Source organism: Apteryx rowi, unplaced genomic scaffold (assembly GCF_003343035.1).
Source record: "Apteryx rowi isolate R43461 unplaced genomic scaffold, aptRow1 scaffold_94, whole genome shotgun sequence".
In the NCBI taxonomy this organism is placed as follows: domain Eukaryota; kingdom Metazoa; phylum Chordata; class Aves; order Apterygiformes; family Apterygidae; genus Apteryx; species Apteryx rowi.
This window is the reverse complement of record NW_020451249.1, coordinates 75,719-94,572: the sequence shown is the minus strand read 5'-3', so window position 1 is coordinate 94,572 and position 18,854 is coordinate 75,719. Positions and strand designations below refer to the sequence as shown.

General features: G+C 40.5%; 1 protein-coding gene across 3 annotated transcripts; it reads left to right on the top strand.

Moving 5' to 3' along the window:
- Positions 1-1,824: 1,824 nt before the first annotated feature.
- Positions 1,825-17,362, top strand: MEAK7 (MTOR associated protein, eak-7 homolog). Of its 3 annotated transcripts, none has more exons than XM_026092071.1 (8): positions 1,825-1,922; positions 3,739-3,929; positions 8,989-9,219; positions 10,183-10,327; positions 10,818-11,258; positions 12,554-12,672; positions 13,894-14,073; positions 15,371-17,362. In XM_026092071.1, the coding sequence occupies exons 2-8, from the start codon at positions 3,762-3,764 to the stop codon at positions 15,494-15,496; spliced, it is 1,410 nt and encodes a 469-aa protein (XP_025947856.1). In that variant the 5' UTR covers positions 1,825-1,922; positions 3,739-3,761; the 3' UTR covers positions 15,497-17,362. The 3 variants fall into 3 exon arrangements, with proteins under 3 accessions (XP_025947856.1, XP_025947857.1, XP_025947858.1); XM_026092072.1 differs by lacking the exon at positions 1,825-1,922 and adding an exon at positions 2,178-2,829; XM_026092073.1 differs by lacking the exons at positions 1,825-1,922; positions 3,739-3,929 and adding an exon at positions 6,906-8,435.
- Positions 17,363-18,854: the final 1,492 nt, after the last annotated feature.

Sequence of the window (18,854 nt, the reverse complement as noted above, 5' to 3'; positions counted from 1 at the left end):
CCAGCTGGAAATTTATATTAATAATGACTGAAACCAAACCATCACAACAGACTTTCACCAGGAAAGCACTTACGTAGCCTAGGGAGGGAGTGTTACCAGGAATGGCGTTTTGTCCTCATTGGACATATTATGTTTACAGAGTTCATGTGAAAGAAATGAAAATAATTTCCTGTAAGAGTTTTTACTTCTATGCACACGTAGTCTATGAACCCAGAAATCTAAACACACTTTCAACGCTCAGTTGTAGGCTACGCACCTATCTTTCTTAACATACTATGCCATCTCGTGGACGAATTAGTCTGGAGCAGTTTCTAGATTAACTGCTGAATTTGAGCTTACATTACATCCACTTCCCATTCATTTAATCAGGTTTTACTTGTTATGTCCTGACCCTGCTGAAACAAACTGGTAACCTTACGTGATTCGAGCGATGAACACAACAAAACCAAACCAGTATCCGTTTATTCACACATGACTGTCACCCCATTTGTAATTCCAGGAATCCTGAACATGTGTTTCTAACTCTGAGTTGGCAACAACAAGAATATTCTATATGGTTTTTATAGAGTTTTGAGTACTATGAAGATTTAAGAAAACAGAGTATTTGGGGAACTTAACTTTATCAGGATTTTTGCTTGGAGTACAAGAAGAAAACAAGTGGGAACTCTGCCTTGACTACTACAGACAGTTTTCTTTCTTTTGTACACAAAAAGGACCACAGACACTTTCTGCTGAAAAGACACTGATCTTACTGAAAGTTAAATGCCCAAGCTGCTAACCCACCCCAAAGTACCAGGCTGCAGGAACGCAGACAACGCCAGCTTTGTGGGGATCCGCACGTATTCCCCTCCAGGCTGGAAGGAGGCTTCGTGCGGAAACCTGGCAGCAAACATGTGGGAATTCGACTAACCCTGGGCACGCGAAGCGCCACGGCTAAGCAGGCAAAGGCCTGGATATATCAGGGCAAGGAAACCTGGCGGCTGAAAGTAAAAGAAGAGCGCTGCTGAAGTCGCTTCGCCGAGATGAAAAGAGCCAGTTATTGATCGAAAAGAGCAAGTTCTGGTAATAGTTTTGCAAGCACTTAGCTGGTAATATTCTCACAAGCGTTTATGACTCCTGCTGAACAGCCGATACCAAAACACTGTCCCTGTAACCTCGTGTTTGTCTCTCAGCCTTTATCTTCCAGTCAGTGGAGTGGTGTTATCTTGCCAGCCGCGGCAGAGAAGTCTAACCCTTGCACTGAGCAATTTTTTTTGTATTTCCACTTACGAGAAAAATCTCACTTCAGTGTCTCATCTCTCTTGCTCCTAGTAATGTCCGTTGGTTCTCATTTGCCCTGTCAACCTTCTGTCCCTGTGTATATAAATATATGGGTGTGTATACAGATACATACGCTCCCCCCACCTCAGAAAACAAAAAAAAGGGGAAAAGGAAAAGCAAAGAGCCGTTTTCCAGCACGGAGCAGCGCCGGTGAGGCCTTGCCCCAGGGGCCTGGGCTGGAGCTGCCCCAGCGCCTTTGAAAACCAGCCGGCACCAAGCCGTACTACGCTTGCTGGCAGGTCCTCCGTGGGCAGCCGGTCTGCCTCAGTGACAACGTGCTACTTTCTCCGACGCCCCCTGCAAAACTCTGAATTTTCGCCTTCCTTCGGAGCCGCGCTTTAGGGCCCGCGAGGTCCCCGGGCCCGCCCCCCGCCGCGGCCCTGCGAGAGGCGGCGCCATTTCCCGCAAGGGCCGAGGGGCGGCGCCATTTCCCGCAAGGGCCGAGGGGCGGTGCCATTTCCCGCCGCGGCCGGCTCCGCCCCAGACGGGCGGCCCGCGGGGCCGGGCCGGGCCGAGCTGCCGCCGCAGCGGTGCTGAGAGGCGGGGGCCGAGCCGGGGGGGTGGTTGTACGCGGCGAGCCGGCGGCTGGCGGCGCCCTGCCGGTAAGGAGGGAGGCGGGCGGGGTTGCCGCGGCCATGGCGGGGCCTCGCGCCGCCCTCCCCGGCTCTGCCCGGGCCCCCCGGGAGGCCCCAACCGGCTCCGCGGAGCGGGGTGGGAAGGAGTCGGCGCTCAGTGAAACGGGGGAAAACGCCCCAAACGGCTGCTGGGGGTCGGCGCCGTGCTGGCCCTGCCGCCGGGGCGCGGCGCCGCTTGCGCTCGTTAAATTCGGCGTTAGGTGGTGGCAGGAGGCTGGAGCGGCCCGAGCCGAGGCCTTGTGGGGCCGCGATAGGGCCCTGGCTGGAAAACGGCGCCAGCGGGTCTTCCCCTCCGTGCAGCTCTTCTTCTCTTCTTTTCCCTTTTTCCTTTCAGGAAACAGGAGCAGACGGTGGTAATAAACGAGAGAAGCAAGGGCTACACTGGAACCTCGCTCCTCTAAACTTGTCTTTTCCTGCTAAAAAAGGCAGCTAATATTTTAAGGGACTTTAAAGGACAAAATTTCTGCCCGACAAAAATCTCCCCGCAGCTTAAAAAAAAAAAAAAAAGTTAAAATGAATTTCTGGCTTAATATTGTTAATTTCCAATGCCTCATCTCCTTCATTTTTTCTAAATTATTAATAATTTGGAATTGTTTATTAAATTCTGTTAATAAGTATTATTCAGTTTAATAAAAAGGTGAAATATTGCTTATAGCACTAAGCAGGACAACATTTCTGTGAAATCCAGCCCCTTTTTAAACAAGGTTGCTGTACAAGGAGATGGGGCAAACACCTTGTACCCTCCAGGTCCATTTATTGAAGTGTCTGCATGTACTTTCTCCTCCTCCTGTTCCCCTTGGTCTTGCTATGAAATCTTAATAGGAATAGATAAAACCTTCAGAACAAGCGCTTGGATTGCTAATGTACAGGAACAGTGCGTATAATCTGGTTTTTCAACTTTGGCATACCACTTTTCTTGGTTCTTATTTCAAAAACCTATCTTCCATTTTAATAAAAAGTGCTCATAGCTAGTAACCGTTTGGGATCCTGGGCAATAGATTCCCTGCCTGAGGAATGTACAAATTTATGCTAAATTAAACTGGTCTGCTTAGTGCGGGTGAATCCTGGTATAGTGAGAGAAATCATAGTTGTACCATTAAACTTTTTTTTTTTTTTAAACCCTAATTCTGTGGGTGCCAGCTCTCACAATTTATCAGCATCATATGAAGCTGTGCATTTTTGATGATCTTGAGTCCTCTTCCCAAATGTTTTGGTTACTTTGTGTTTCTTGGCAGCCTTTTGAATGATTTCTGAATTGCGTCCCTAGAAAAACATTCTCATGTGGTCTTGAGGCTTACGAGTGAGGGTGTTTTAGTGTCACATACTTTAGTATTAGCTTCAGTCCATTAATGCGTCAGAAAGATGTAGCATAATCTGTCATAAACAATCCATAATCAGGCTATTCCCTTCGTGTTACTGATGTATTCCAGCTGACAGAGTAATGGTCACTTTGTACAAGCTAATTTAATCATTAAATCATATTGGTTTTTCCATTTGATGAGACTTGAATGATGTTTGAATTGGTAGACAGGGTGGTCTTAGCAGAGAGCTGACAGATCTTTTTTTTTTTTAAACTCTAGTTAATGTTCACATGTTTCTCCTTCAGATTCATTTAACCTCTGTATTCATGGAGAATTATCACCAGTTTTAATAGCTTATTAGAAAGCTAGTGATTTGCTGCTCTCACAAAACTTGCACAGGTCTGATGTGTCTGGTGTGTCTTTTGCTGCCATTGTGGTTTTTCTCTCTTTACATTTTTTGTCTTCCTTTTCCTTTGTTTCAGGTTTTCATTACCTTTTTTAAAAGATGGGAAATGCAGAAAGCAATGCCTATCAGAATCACCTTTCCAGATTTCTTCCAGAAGAGCAGACTGACATTGATGGAATGTTTGATACCTTATCAGGATCAAGTGGCGCAGCAGGAGCAAAAAATGGAAAAGCTACGAAAAAAACTGTGACTCTGGCAGCACTACAGGCAAGAAAATCTATTACATCTGTAATGTAGTGTCTAGAACGTAGTTCCAAAAAGGAATTAGAGATGTGCCAGTAATTGCTTTTAAGGGTTGTTTGTTTCAGTTGAACAGTTAATGATATCTAATATTTTCTTACAGTTTAAGGTGAATAATGACTATTGAGTTTGAATTAATGTGTCTCTTAAATTGCATTATTGGATCCATCCACAGCTTTCCCGATTCTGAAGTAACTTGGGAGGTATGAAAATATTTTTACAGAAACTAGAAAATAGGAGAATGGTCTTCCCCCGCAAAGTCCGTAGCGTGTGATTATTTACAGATTTTCTTGCAAAGCTGTCATGAATTCAGTTTGTATTTGATTATATCTTTCTCAGTTGCACACGTCTGTCTCTAATCTTTTCACTTGCATCAAAAGGAGATAATTTAATTTTACTTGATTAAGCGGCAGCTCCCTGTTTTAGTTAATTAACATATATTATGCTCTCTGATTAACTTCGCATTCATTTTCTAATCAAGAAAGAAGAGGAAAATGATTCGTTGTAATGTTTGAAATCTTCAATTAGGCAAGAATCAATATGGCCAAATGAATGCAATATTAAAAGTGCACTTTTATATACACTGCACAGTTAAAAGAATCAGTTAAATTAAAACTCTGTGAAAGAGGCAGGATGTTTTAGGGTACAGGCATACCTTGGAGATATTGTGGGTTTGGTTCCAGACCACCGCAATAAAGCGAATATCGCAATAAAGTGAGTCACATGAATTTTTTGGTTTCCCAGTGCGTATAAAAGTTATGTTTACGCTATACTGTAGTCTGTTAAGTGTGCAATAGCATTATGTCTAAAAAAAACAATGAACATACATTAATTAAAAATTACTTTATTGCTAAAAAATGGTAACCGTCATCTGAACCTTCAGCGAGTCGTAATCTTTTTGCTGATGGAGGGTCTTGCCTCGATGTTGATGGTTGCTGACTGATCAGGGTGGTGGTTGCTGAAGGTTGGGGTGGCAGTGGCAATTTCTTAAAATAAGACAGCAATGAATTGCTGCATCGATTGACTCTTCCTTTCATGAAGGATTTCTGTGTAGCATGCAATGCTGTTTGACAGCATTTTACCCACAATAGAACTTCTTTCAAAACTGGAGTCAATCCTCTCAAACCCTACCTCTGCTTTATCAACTAAGTTCATGTAATATTCTCAATCCTCTGTTGTCATTTCAACAATGTTCACAGCATCTTGACCAGGAGTAGATTCCATCTCAAGAAACCGCTTTCTTTGCTCATCCATAAGAAGCAACTCCTCATCCGTTAAAGTTTTGTCATGAGATTGCAGCAATTCAGTCACATCTTCAGGCTCCACTTCTAATTCTAGTTCTCTTGCTGTCTCCACCACATCTGCCGCTACTTCTTCCACTGAAGTCTTGAACCCCTCCAAGTCATCCATGAGGGTTGGAATCAACTTCTCTCCATGACCTCCTCCCATGAATCAGGAATGTTCTTAATGGCATCTAGAATGGTGAATCCTTTCCAGAAGGTTTTCAGTTTACTTTGCCCAGATCCATCAGAGGAATCACTGTCTATGGCAGCTGTAGCCTTACGAAATGTGTTTCTTAAATAATAAGACTTGAAAGTCAAAATTACTCCTTGATCCATGGGCTGCAGAATGGGTGTTGTGTTAGCAGGCACGAAAACAACATTAATCTCATTGTACGTCTCCATCAGAGCTCTTGGGTGACCAGATGCATTGTCAATGAGCAGTAATATTTTGAAAGGAATATCTTTTCTGAGCAGTAGGTGTCAACAGTGGGCTTAAAATATTCAGTAAACCATGTTGTAAACAGATGTGCTGTCATCCAGGCTTTGTTGTTCCATTTATAGAGCACAAGCAGAGTAGATTTAGCATAATTCTTCAGGGCCCTAGGATTTTTGGAATGGTAAATGAGCATTGGCTTCAACTTAGTCACCAGCTGTACTAGCCCCTAACAAGAGAGTCGGCCTGTCCTTTGAAGCTTTGAAGCCAGGCATCGACTTCTCTCTAGCTATGAAGGTCCTAGATGGCATCTTCTTCCAGTAGAAGGCTGTTTTTGTCTACACTGAAAATCTGTTGTTTAGCGTAGCCATCTTTGTCAATTATCTTAGCTAGATCTTCTGATAACTTGCTGCAGCTTCTACATCAGCACTTGCTGCTTCGCCTTGCACTTTTATATTATGGAGGCGGCTTCTTTCCTTAAACCTCATGAACCACCCTCTGCTAGCTTCAAACTTTTCTTCTGTAGTTTCCTCACCTCTCTCAGCCTTCATAGAATTGAAGAGAGTTAAGGCCTTGCTCTGGATGAGGCTTTGACTTAAGGGACTGTTGTGGCTGGTTTGATCTTCTATTCAGACCGCTACAACTTTATCAGCAATAGGGCTCTTTCGCTTTCTTATCATTTGTGTGTTCCCTGGAGTAGCACTTTGAATTTCCTTCAAGAATTTTTCCTTTTCATTCACAACTTGGCTCCCTGTCTGGCGCAAGAGGCCGAGCTTTCGGCCTATCTTGGCTTTCGACATGCCTTTCTCACTAAGCTGAATCATTCCTAGCTTTTGATTTCAAGTGAGAGACATGTGTCTCTTCCTTTCACTAGAACACTTAGAAGCGATTGTAGGGTTATTAACTGGCCTAATTTCAATGTTGTTGTGTCTCAGGGAATAGGGAGGCCCGAGGAGAGGGAGCGAGACGGAGGAATGGCTGGTCGGTGAAGCAGTCAGAACACACACCACATTTATCGATTAAGTTCACCATCTTATATGGGCATGGTTCATGGCACCCCAAAACAATTACAGTAGTAACATCCAAGATCACAGGTCAATCATAACAGATATAATAATAATGAAAAAGTTTAAAATATTGCAAGAATTACCAAAATGTGACACAGAGACACGAAGTGAGCATGTGCTGTTGGAAAAATGGCGCTGATAGACTTGCTCGACACAGGGTTGCCACAAACCTTCAATTTGTTTAAAAAAAAGGCAATATCTGCGAAGCACGATAAAACGAGGTATGCCTGTATTGAGTAATACGTTTGCATACAGAGAAGCATTAGCCTTGCTCCAGCCTGGCTTTTTATGAGCTGTCACCAGTTTGGAAACAGTGTTGCTGCTGCCCAGCCTTTTAATCCTAATACATCTAAAACTGTGGCCCTTTATTCAGCTGGAACCTGGAAGAATTTCTCTTTCAAGCTTTGTCCCTAGCTTGATGTGACACTTGACGAACCTTTTTCTTTTCGCTGCCTGCCTTTTTGCTTTGCCTACTTAAAATCTTTTAAAAGACTGTCTGTATGTGCCTAATTCCTTAGTACAGGGACTAAGCAATTGCAATGACACACCTGCGTAGTATGCATCTGTGCTCATGCCTGAGCTAGGTGGATATGTGATGGATTTAATCTAGCAGCAATCTGATAGCATTGACAGGGCACCATCCCCAAGCCACTGTGCTCTGCTTAGGCTCAGCACTTAACTAGAAGGAAACTGCCTGGCTTCTGGACCAGAGTGCGGGCGGCATTGCATAGCTTGGATAGCAGGTAAAACAGGAATCTCTAGGTACTTACTCCTTTGAAGGCATTTGAGACAGGATTTTAAAATGTCAGAGAGGTGAGTTTGTTAGATGTTTATTAAAACTTCCCTTTTTGCAGCCCTCCTTCCCTCCCCCCACCAAATCTACTCACTGGAATAGCTCTAAGCATAACAGAACAGTGCAACAAAGTTAGTGGAGGGTGGGAAAAAGTAGGGAGTAGGCAGGTAATACTGCAGTGTCAAGTAAAAAGCCCTGAAGTGTAGTGTGTGTAATGATTTTCCCTGCTGTTTATCTTACTTTAGGCTCACGTAGCACTTTTAGAAAGCCTCCTGAAGACAGCTGTACCCCCTGTGACAGTCCCTCTCTCAGTATAAAGCACTCCAGTATCTATGGCTGTGGCTGCCAGTTCTGCTCCTACTGAAATCAATGGGAGTTTTACCGTTGACGTCAATAGAAGCAGGCTAGAGGTGGGCATGTTGGATCACAGCCTGTGCGCACAGCAGTAACCATCAACATCAAATAGGAATAGCCCTGGTGGCTTCAGTAAGAGTGGTATTGAGCCAGCAGTGGGTTGGTAATGGCAACTCCATTGAATAGATCTAGAGTGCTTTTACGCAGGTGGGGCTCCATTGATTTCGGCGCAGTCCCCATTGGGCTACACCTCTGCATATAAGAGTGAGGTCAGGTATTTAGCATGTTAGGCACAGTCCTTTGCACAGTGAGGATACTGTGTAATCATATTCTGGTGTATGGATGTGTTTTGTATGATTTATTTTTATATCCTGTAATTATCTTGAACGCTGTGAAAGTTTCTTGAATAAAGAGTCAAATCTTCCCCGCAGTGTTGTGATATATAATGATGTATACAAGTCAGACTGCAATTCAAAGGGCCAGTCATGCAACTTGGATGAATAAACTTTGATTTCAGCTGTCTTAACATCAGGGATACCTTATGTAAGTCAGGTGATTTAAATTTAGTTTGATGCTTGAATTGAATGTTGCTATGCAGTGGGAAGCTTTTCAAAATTGTTTCTACATCTGCATTCTAGTTAAACACCTTGCCTGCATTTTCATGAGGCCAAAACTGAGACATGCAAAAGCTTTACTTCCCATTTGTTTTTAAATATCTGTGAACTCCACTACCAAAATCAGAGTTATTATTAGTGTAACATAATTTTAAATCCTGGACTGCCAGAGTCGTAAACCTTTGCAACAGTCATCATATAGAAATCTTTTGCTAGTATCCTGTTAATGCTTTGCAGCTTTCTTCTTAAAGTCCATGGCATTTTTAGAATAACTGTACCAATTTAAATCACTAAATTGCATTGTAAAGGAGATATTGTGAATATTTGAGTTTTTTCTCTTGGAAAACCCATCCTTTAACAAAAGTTTGTTTCTGTTAGTAGATATTTGGTGTATAAGCAGTATACCTCTGCACAGGTTAGCTGGAATATATTAACTATTCTTCATTTTTAAAATATGTTCTTTGTTATTTTTCTACTGGTAGGCCTATATGCGGGAACCATTACCAGAGCAAATGACTGTTCGGTTGTACAATGGAATGAAAAGTATTGACCTAACTGGGAAGTCATCTGGACCAAGTGAACAGATTGCTAAGGAGCAGTTTGTAATTTTTATGTCAAACCTCTTAAAAGGGAATGCAGATGAGAAGATTACCATAATAATGAGAATGATCTCCCAGACAGAAGGGCCTGTGAAGGGCAAACAAATCCAAGAGGTAAACAAGCAGTTAAATGTGGTCTAATGAAGGGGGGCTATAAGGGAGCAGAGACTGCGGGCTGTTAATTGTTAATTTGAAGGTGATCCTTAGACCGTGAGATTCAGAATAGGGATTTCTGACTTTTTTTCCTCCACGTCTCTGCCAGTGACTTGCTGATCTTGGACAGTGTAAGCAAATCAGGTTATATAAGATGACCATTTTCAAGCATTTTCCATGCCAACCTGCTTACTTGAAAATCGGGAGCTGGATTTTTAGGGTCCCCCCTGACTGCTTCATCTGAGAGTTCACAAGTGCACTCTGAAAGGTGCAGAAAATGGCCAGAGTTGAAAGCTAGCAAATGTTATGGTGTGGCTGGCACATGATTCCTGGAACTGAGGAAAAAACACTTTCCAGAGCAATTATGAGGCAGTGTGACTCCACATGGGAGCACAGCCTGAACTGAGGGGGAACAGTCTGACCCCTTATCTGTGTCTTAGCTCATCCAACTGTCAGAGCTGTTTAACACTTTAACAGCTGTCCAACTTGAATGCAGGCCTCTGCTCACCTCACCCGTCTTCCTGCTGTGGTGTCACTGGTGGTGACGTGGTCCTGCAGGGACAGGCTAGATGTGTGAATCAAACGTGTAGCTTGCAAGGTGGGGGAGTGGGGTCTCACAAAATATTAATTCAATACTGGCTCCTGTCACTGCAAAATTTGCCCCCAACCCACCACTGTGTTTTACAGAGATGCTTTGTCAAGTAACATTTGCAAAGTGTCTTGGAAAAGGGTGTTTTTCAAAATCTATGACACTGAGATAGCGCTTGTGTTCTTTCTGACTCTTCATGAGAAGAGGTTTCTGCCACTGGGAGTACAGTATCAGTACCACTTGACTCTATTCCCGGAAAGTGTGTGGTAGTCTTTTGAAGCTCTTAGCAATTTTATTGAAAAAATACCATAATGGTAATGTTTTAACCTTTTAAGTTCACAGAGGATCTGATCATGTCTCTAGTCCATGTACTGAATTACAGGAAGGAACTAAAAGGTTGGAATTTGGAGAATACTAGAGATTCTGCAAGTGGAGTGAAGGCTTTGGCTTCTCAGCTGCTATCAGAATTGAAGCTTGCAGGTGAGCAGTGCTGGTGTAATATATCCCAGAATGGCACAGAGCTTGCAGGATCACTTATCTCACAAGGATTATGCTCTTTGGGTCATATTTGCCTTGAATTTAAACAGTGAGATCAGGATTTAAAACCTGGTAGTTTGAGAGTGACTTAGGAATTTTGGTTATTTTACCTTCCCAAATTCCTTATCTAAATGCTTTTGGTTTGAAGTCCCAGTTTAAATGGGCTTGCAAAGCTCTTTGTCATGGAACATGTGTGTTTTACAAATGCCTAACTTGCAGGTGACTGGTATTTTGATGGATCTGCATATATTTATGATTATATGTGCATTTGCAGAGCCCAGGATTACCTTTGCCTTGTTGCGATAATAGATTTCGCTATCTTACAAAGAAAATCTCATATAATTAGGAGTTCATGTTTCTTAGGCATGTTAGCCCAACCAATGGATAGCACTTATGCCAGCTAATTAATGTTGCCATGTGTCTTGTTATTTAGATGGGAAGAAACCTGTGGGTCCTCAGCTGATGGAGACCACTTTTGACCAAAGTGTCATTGAGGACTGGGTGTACCGAGTTCCGCAGATCTCAACTTTCCTCAGTGTTGTTATCAGACAAGGCTTCCATGTCTTGCATTCTCTCCTCGATCAAGCCAAAGACATAATCAACTTGGTTCCAGGCTGCAAAGGCATCAAAGGAAGAGGACTCATCAGTCTCTTTGACATCCCATCCATCATATACATCAACTCCCATCTGCCTGCAGAGCTACAGCATAAGTGGCAGCTTTTATTTTCTTCTAGAGTTCATGGAGAAAGTTTTTCACAGTTATGTGGGCATATTGTGAACAAAGGTCCCTGCATAGTGATCTTAAAGGACTTAGATGGTTATATCTTCGGTGGATTTGCATCTCACTCCTGGGAGGTGAAGCCACAGTTTCAAGGCAAGGCTCACTTTTCCTTTTTTTTGCTAATATCTCATGGCTTTGATGAACACTGTTTCTTCTGTACAGCTACAACAATCCTGTCCCCTTAATGGATACTGTTATTTTGCTTATATAACATGAAACACATTTCCTATACTTTAGGAGTATTTTCTTATGGCAAAAATAACAGTCATTTTGCAAGCATGTAAAATACATGCCAAGTTATTCTTTCCTTGTACCTAGTCAGGCATGTTACTTATGAATGTTTGTCTGTTATTTGATAAGAACTTTAAAATTACAGGACTTAATGATCATGGAACAAGTTCTCTTTTAAGTGAAATCCGTCAACCCCTAGAGTTGCACAGGTGAAAATGAAGGAAATACAGCATAGCAGATGAATTAATGTTTAAATAACATGTCCAGCAGATGGCAATCTTCTATCTCGGAACAACTGAGCCAAACACCAGGCTAAGCCTCCTGGACTCTCCTATTGCCTTTTGTGCATTTACTCTGCCTTTGTTTCCCGTTTAAAATTCTGTAGCAGAAGGTTCCTTTGGACAAACTGAACTTTTTGTTCCCTTGAAAACTTAGAGGATTTTTTTTTTTTTTTTAACTCTTTGGAAAGAACTCTTGTGACAGTTTTCAGGAAAAAAAAATCTATGGACTCTGAATATCAATCTATCCTGCTGAGAAACCTCACTTTTGATAAATAAAGCTCATCAGTTCCTACACTTGATCAATATTTGATGATTATTGCTTCACTCAGTTAGTATAATATTTCATTATGTTGACTGGACAACATTTTCTTTTTCTTTTTTACTGATAGGATAACATGCAGGGTACAGGACGATCGTGTCACAGGCCCCTCTGAATACAAAACTGGGCATAATGAAAATTGTTCTCTAAATCATTGAGCCCAAACTGATCTCTATATCTATAGAGTCAGAATGAAGGGAGTCTAGACTGGTATCGCTTTGCATGGGTCTAGCAGTAGGCCAGTTTTAGTGATACAATGCAAGCCTGTGATAGATGTACCCTTACATAGTAATGTAATGTACTAGTCATGCCTCTGACTCTGCCCTTGATCACAGCCATGTAATCCCATTGATTTCTGTGACCCTGCACAGAGTTAACTGAGAGTAAACAATAGGTCTAGATCTTGATTAGACCTCAGGATTGGCTTTCAGAGATTGCAGATGCTGCCTTTGATTTATTCAGCTGCATTTCTTCAACTTTTTTTTTTTCCTATCCTGTTTGTAGGCCAGTTACTGCTTGGCCAATTGGCTGACCTCAGATTCTTTTTCTGTTTGCAGGTGACAACAGATGCTTTCTGTTTTCTGTTTTTCCCTCTCTTGCTGTGTACACATGCACTGGATACAATGACCACTACATGTATTTGAACCATGGCCAACAAACAATGCCAAATGGACTTGTAAGTACTAAGAAACGACAATTTGGAAATTGGATTCATGGCTGATATTTGAACGTGTCCCATGTTTTTGCTTCTGCTGTTTTGAGCACATTTATTTCACTTGTTATTCTCAGAGAAAGTTTTCATCCTTTCTCTGTGCTATTTGTGACACTCTTTTACTAGGAGGTTTAGTTTGTGGGGGTTTTTTTTTGTTTTGGGGGGGGGCTTTTTGCCTTTAAGCGTCTTTAATGAGCATAAAATGTGAACTATGAATAGCTATGGAGAACTGCTTACAGTACTGGTAGAGTTTTTACTTTCCTTTACAGTTGATATTTATACTGAAGTACTAAATCAGTTAAGATAGAATATATTTGTAGCTGACCCAAGTAGTTGAGCTCTGTGCAGGTTAGGTTTATGGAGATTCTGGGAAGAAATTTTTCTCCAAGTTTGGTTATCATGCAAGCCCTTCAAGTAGTCCTCCATTCCTGTTGTCCAGAAGAACTGGCTGCACATATCCGCATCATTTAAACAGAGTGAGCTAGCTGATCTGTATAATTGAAGATTCATCCATGGGCTGTTCTTGCTGCCGCACTGAGTGCTTTTTAAAATATGGAAGACAGAGAAAGCCCAACATAGTGTACACGAGTTGTACGTAGGCTGCTGCTATTGTGTGATCTCAGTGGCAGAAGTTCCCCTTGCTGAAATCCACAGATGAGCTCTCCAGATGCAGAGGACTTTCTACACAACCACAGCACACCACCTATTTTTAACATTTTTCCAGGATTATGTGCTCATAACTCTGGGACTTGCAGCAATCTAGAATAAATTTGCTCTAAAAGTAGAGTACATCAAACTACTTTATCCTTTAACGTGGATATTTTTTCTAAACAAAAGAGAGGCAGCTAAAGCCAGTCCCTCCACCCCATTTAAAATGGGACTGTTAGTCAATAAACGAAAGCCAGCAAGCTAAATTTCTGGAACAAGATACAGCTGAAGTGCTTGCAAATACTGATATTCTGTAAAGCATAGAAGGAGGGCAGTAGCACACAGGTAAATCCTTGTTTGTCTTCAGGAATACTTGATTTGAGTACAGAAGCCCATGTTCACTCAGAATCCTTCTTCACCTGCTCGTAGGTGTGTGGAGTAAATACTGGAACTAGCAATTTGTACTCTAGGTTTCATAACTTGCCCACTGTGTTTTATAAGTGTAGCAAGTATTTCATGTGCTGTTCTGATTCACAGGGTATGGGCGGACAACACGATTACTTCGGACTCTGGATAGACAGCGACTATGGGAAAGGACACAGTAAAGCAAAACCTCGATGCACCACCTACAACAGTCCCCAGCTGTCAGCGAAAGAGAGTTTTACACTGGATGCTATGGAAGTTTGGGCAGTGGGAGACCTCCCAGAAAGTGCAGTGGTAGGTGACAGAAATTGAAACCTGTGAAATTGGGTCCTAATTGGAGTGGGAGATGTGAATAAAAAACTCCCAACTGCAATTTTCTCATTAAACACTGCCTTGTCTATTGTAATGAATATATCTCTACATATGTATATATCTATAAATATCTCTATATATTTCATTCATACATACATACAAACATATATATATATATTTTAATGGCCCTGTGGTGCCATATATTTTGTAGCAAGTAAATGGCAAAACAGTAGTGGCATTATTGAGGTTGCCAGTATGAAAGAACATCAGGAACCATGAGAGAACAGAGTCAGAAGAGCAATATTTTATTCTGAAATTCCAAAGGCCTTTCTGACATTGAGGAATGGTCTCTGAGAGGAACCTCCTTGGAGGAGTTCAGTAAAACCCATTATGTGCAAAACCGAAACCACATACTAGAAACTCACAAGTAAGCGTAATCTGTAGTTCAGGAAGAGAGCTGAGTGACCCAAAAGATTTTTTTTATCAGTAACGTTTATAATTTACTATCTTTTTACAGTAGATTATCTGTTTGTAATCCTTGCAGCTCCAATCCTAGCACTTTTTTTATATGACAGGGGACTAATAAAAACACAGGAGCTGCAGTTAAACAGCTAATACTCTGTATAGAACAGGAATGTACAAAATTTCTGGGAAGTCTTGTTTCTGTAAGGATACATAGGGAGAGCTTTGTTGCTTAAATTGTGTGTGAATAGATTTATACTACTCTTTCTGTGTCTGTTTTGTTTCTGGGAATGAGTAGGAGGCCTTTTTCCAGTCTCCTCTGTCCCTGTAATTTATTCTCTTATTAAACTGTCTGCTCTGCACAGGTGTTTTTTTTTTCCTTTTCATACTAAATTAATGTGTTCTGTCTATTCAGTGGACACAGCTGTAAATAGAAACAGAGCTAATTGTTTACAAAAAATACTGAACTATACTTGAATCTCTTCTTCAGAAAAAATTCACATCTGTACTTGAAATTGAGGTCAGATTAACCAGTGTGTTCTGGCTGTTTTTTAACCTGAATAAATATGAAATAGTCCACTGTCCCCTTAGGAAGATTTTATGACCATTTTATGTTACTGAAGCAATAACATCACTTGATGTATCCCCATGAATCTTAAATGCTGTAATTGGGAAGTACGTATGCTTCATAGTGATGAGCTTACAAATGACGTTACTTGTGGACTTTTTTGAGTATGACTGTTGCTTGTGACCTGCTATTGATTCATTTGTAATTACAGGTAAACTAAGTAGATCTTATTTTTTTTTCATTTTTAAGATAAAAGGTAAGAAGAGTATCCTGGATGTAGATCCTGAGGCTCAGGCATTATTAGAAATGACTGGAAAAAGTCGGCAGAGTGATGGTTTACGAGAACCTGTTGAAGATGATGATGATGGTAACTAAAGGAATCACAGTATCTTGAAAAACTCTTTTTACTCCTGAATGTTAATGTTCCTTGGACAGGATATTTTTCCTCATATTTTTTCCACATTTACTTAGGTATCTGGGACTAAGCTTAAGTCTAGGATTTACATAATATTTAGATCCAAGAAAATACCCTGCCTGAAGGGGTTTTGTTTGGGAGGATAGAAAAATTAACTAGGTAATTAATCATTAGACATCTGTAAGTTCCAGCTGAATATGAATTTGCTAGCATTCCTGATAGATCCTGTCTGCATACACAGTTAAAACCAAGGAACAAGTTATTGACAAAACTGCTTGTTGACCTAGAGTTTGATATGTATTTATATAAAGACCGGTCAAGACATCGATTAAGCTTCTCATACCTCAGCTGAAAGTATTTATTTGCATGCGATGGAATTTGTCAGTGAAGCTTGCAAATTGTTAGTACGTCTTTTGTACATGTAGAACAGTCCAAGTGATTCCATATAAAGGATGCTACTGATTTGCATTGCTCTAGTTAAAGCTGTAAATTTCAGACTTTCGAAGTCTGATTTCAATAAGGTGATACCATATGGGCTGTGAGAAGTACAGAATGCTACATATACAGCATCCACTTTTATAATAACACACTACACTTGCATGAATTTCACTTAATATTTTTCTGCAGAAATCAGCCTATTGCCTTTTAAACTTAGTAGAACAGAGCTGTCGGAGTCATTCAGTCATATTTGTCTCAAGAACAGGCCAACCCTGTGATCCTTGAGCAAACATACTCCAGCAGAAATTCCTAGGCAAGATAACTTTCTTTAGTAGCCTCACTTGAGATTGGAGTAAAAGATTAGGCTGTAAAAAGGAATAGGTAGGAAACACCTGTAGTTAGTTGGGAATAATATCTGCAGATAGCTTGAAAAAAATCTGAGGTTGTGTCTTTAACTTGTTTAAAGAACATTGCTGCACACTTTATTGCCACAGAATTAATGATCACTGTGTTATTGATCACTGTATTATGAAAAAAATGGCTGAAGTCTGAAAATTAACTAGTGGATTGGGGTTTTTGTCCCTGTTCTGTTGTTGTCTGTTCACCAATCAAGGTCAAGTTGTGTAAAGTCTCTTACACTCAGGACTTTTTCTACTTGAACCCATTCACATCTATCACTAATTATTGGTCTCACATTTCTAATTCTCTGTGTGATTAACTTGTCAAAAAACCCCTAATTTCTGCCAGGGATTGTCATTTCTAACTTAGCAAATTGTGTTTGGACTTGGAGGAAAAGAAAAAAATGCAGTGTTTATTCATGTTGTTAGTATGTATGACCATCAGTCTTTCTCCTAAGGAAAAGGACTTTTTTGTACTAGAGTCAGTTTGTCATAGAAAAGGTCTGAATTTCCATGAAGCTTAGTGCAAAAAATGTACTGAAACAGTGTATACAATTATTTATTGTGATTCCTGATCCTGGGGCTTTCATTCCGAATGCTATCCTACAGCACTTTCTTGTATGCACTCTTTTTTTCCCTCTGGTGCTTTTTCATAGGGCGTTGGATTTGAACATTTTAAATAATCTGCATTTGTGCCTTAATTTAGACCCCACTTACTTTTTTTACAAAATGAATTTACCTTTGAAAGGAGATCATGAAGAAAACACTACAGCCACAGATCCTAGAAATCAAAGGTGCATTTTATATATTATCTGGGCTAATGGTTGGGGCATATAAGTTACATATTCCAGTATAGAGCATGCTGGGAAAGGCCTGAGCTAATCTCCTTGTATGTTGTGTCTATTTGAATAAAACAGTCTCCAAAGTCTGTAACGTAGGAAAATGTAAGCATTAAAACTATCCTCAATTAAAACTGATCTTCTTATGTAATTGTTTTCTCCTGTGTATATTTTTAAAAGAATTTTAAATGATATACAATAGAAACTGCTATAGAAGACAATTAAGTGCATGATGCTTTCCATAAGTGGGGTGGTGTTGGCTTTTTCTTTTTTAAACGTTGTTTCCTCTAGCTTCCACCATAAATTTCAAAAATATTCTTCGCTTACACACCTAATAACCTTCTTAAATACTGCTGAAGTGGGGTGGCATATAGAAATGGGACATTGCTGAATTTCTGCAGTTGCACATTAAGCAAACTAACTAGACTTCTTTCTCCCATAATGAAGAGACTTTTCTTTGAGGACTTGAAACCCTTTACAAGGATTTCTTTAATAATGAGCAGAAACATTTGCAGACTGTTTCTGGAAAGGATGAATTGCAAAAAGCTCTTCACCAAAAAATATTTCAGTGGCTGATTTTCTCTCTGTCTCAAAATAAGTGTCAGTCTAGTGGGTTCTTTTCAGGATATCAGTCCAAAATGTAATCCTGTTTAAATATCATCTTGAAAATCAGTGTAGTATTTTGACCTCTGTAACTGTGATAAGTTTGTGTCTGAGACTCCTATCTTCAAATTAAGGTGACGGTGTTAAGTTGGGGCAAGAAGAAGAAAAATAACAATATGGTGCTTTTAGTAAATGTATCCAGGAAGCAGTATTTACTAGGAAACTACTGATCTAGCCAGCAAGCAGGATTATTCAGATTTGCTCTTTAGATGTAGAAGATTGGCTTGATGGACCTAATGATTAAGCAGTCTTTCAAGCCAATCTGTGCTGCATGTTCATGCACACAAAGATGTCCAGAAAGTGTTTGTCAGTAATGGATTTAGCTATGGTCCAACATCTCTCTTAATCATTTCCATGCAGCTGCTATTCCAGCTGTAAAGCTCAAGATCCCTCTGCTGTATGTACATGAGTCATCTTCATTCTAATGCACTTGTGAAAGAGTCTCCTCTCCATTAAATCCCTCCACTGCTGTGCCCGTTTCTCCCTCTTGCATCCCATCACATCAACCATCCGCTCTGCTCCTGTTACTCACCTGGGTGCAGCAGCTCATGACACAGGGCTCAGGTATAGCTGACAGCTGAGGGCTAGCGTTTTTGCTCTCTACTCTTCGTTTCCTTAAGAGTCTTCTTAAGAGTCTTGGCGAATCGAGGCCAATTAGCCAGGAATCTAGAAACACTATAAATTGCCCATAGGAAAAGAACTGCTAGTAAAGGCAGGTCTTTTACATTCTTCTTACTTAAAAGGAAAGAAAGGATCTAAATCAAGAGTCTCACTCAGATAATTCTCTGTAACATTTTAAAACATAGATTTTATTAATAAAAATCATTGCAGTAAAATAAATAAAATTTCAGTTTATGCATAATAGATTTTTCTGTACAGGTACGAAACTGCATTGTTTTATCTGGTGCTATCATGCCATTCTTGACATATAGATCAGTGTGTTATAAAAATATACATGATCTTGGTTTAAACAGGAGCAG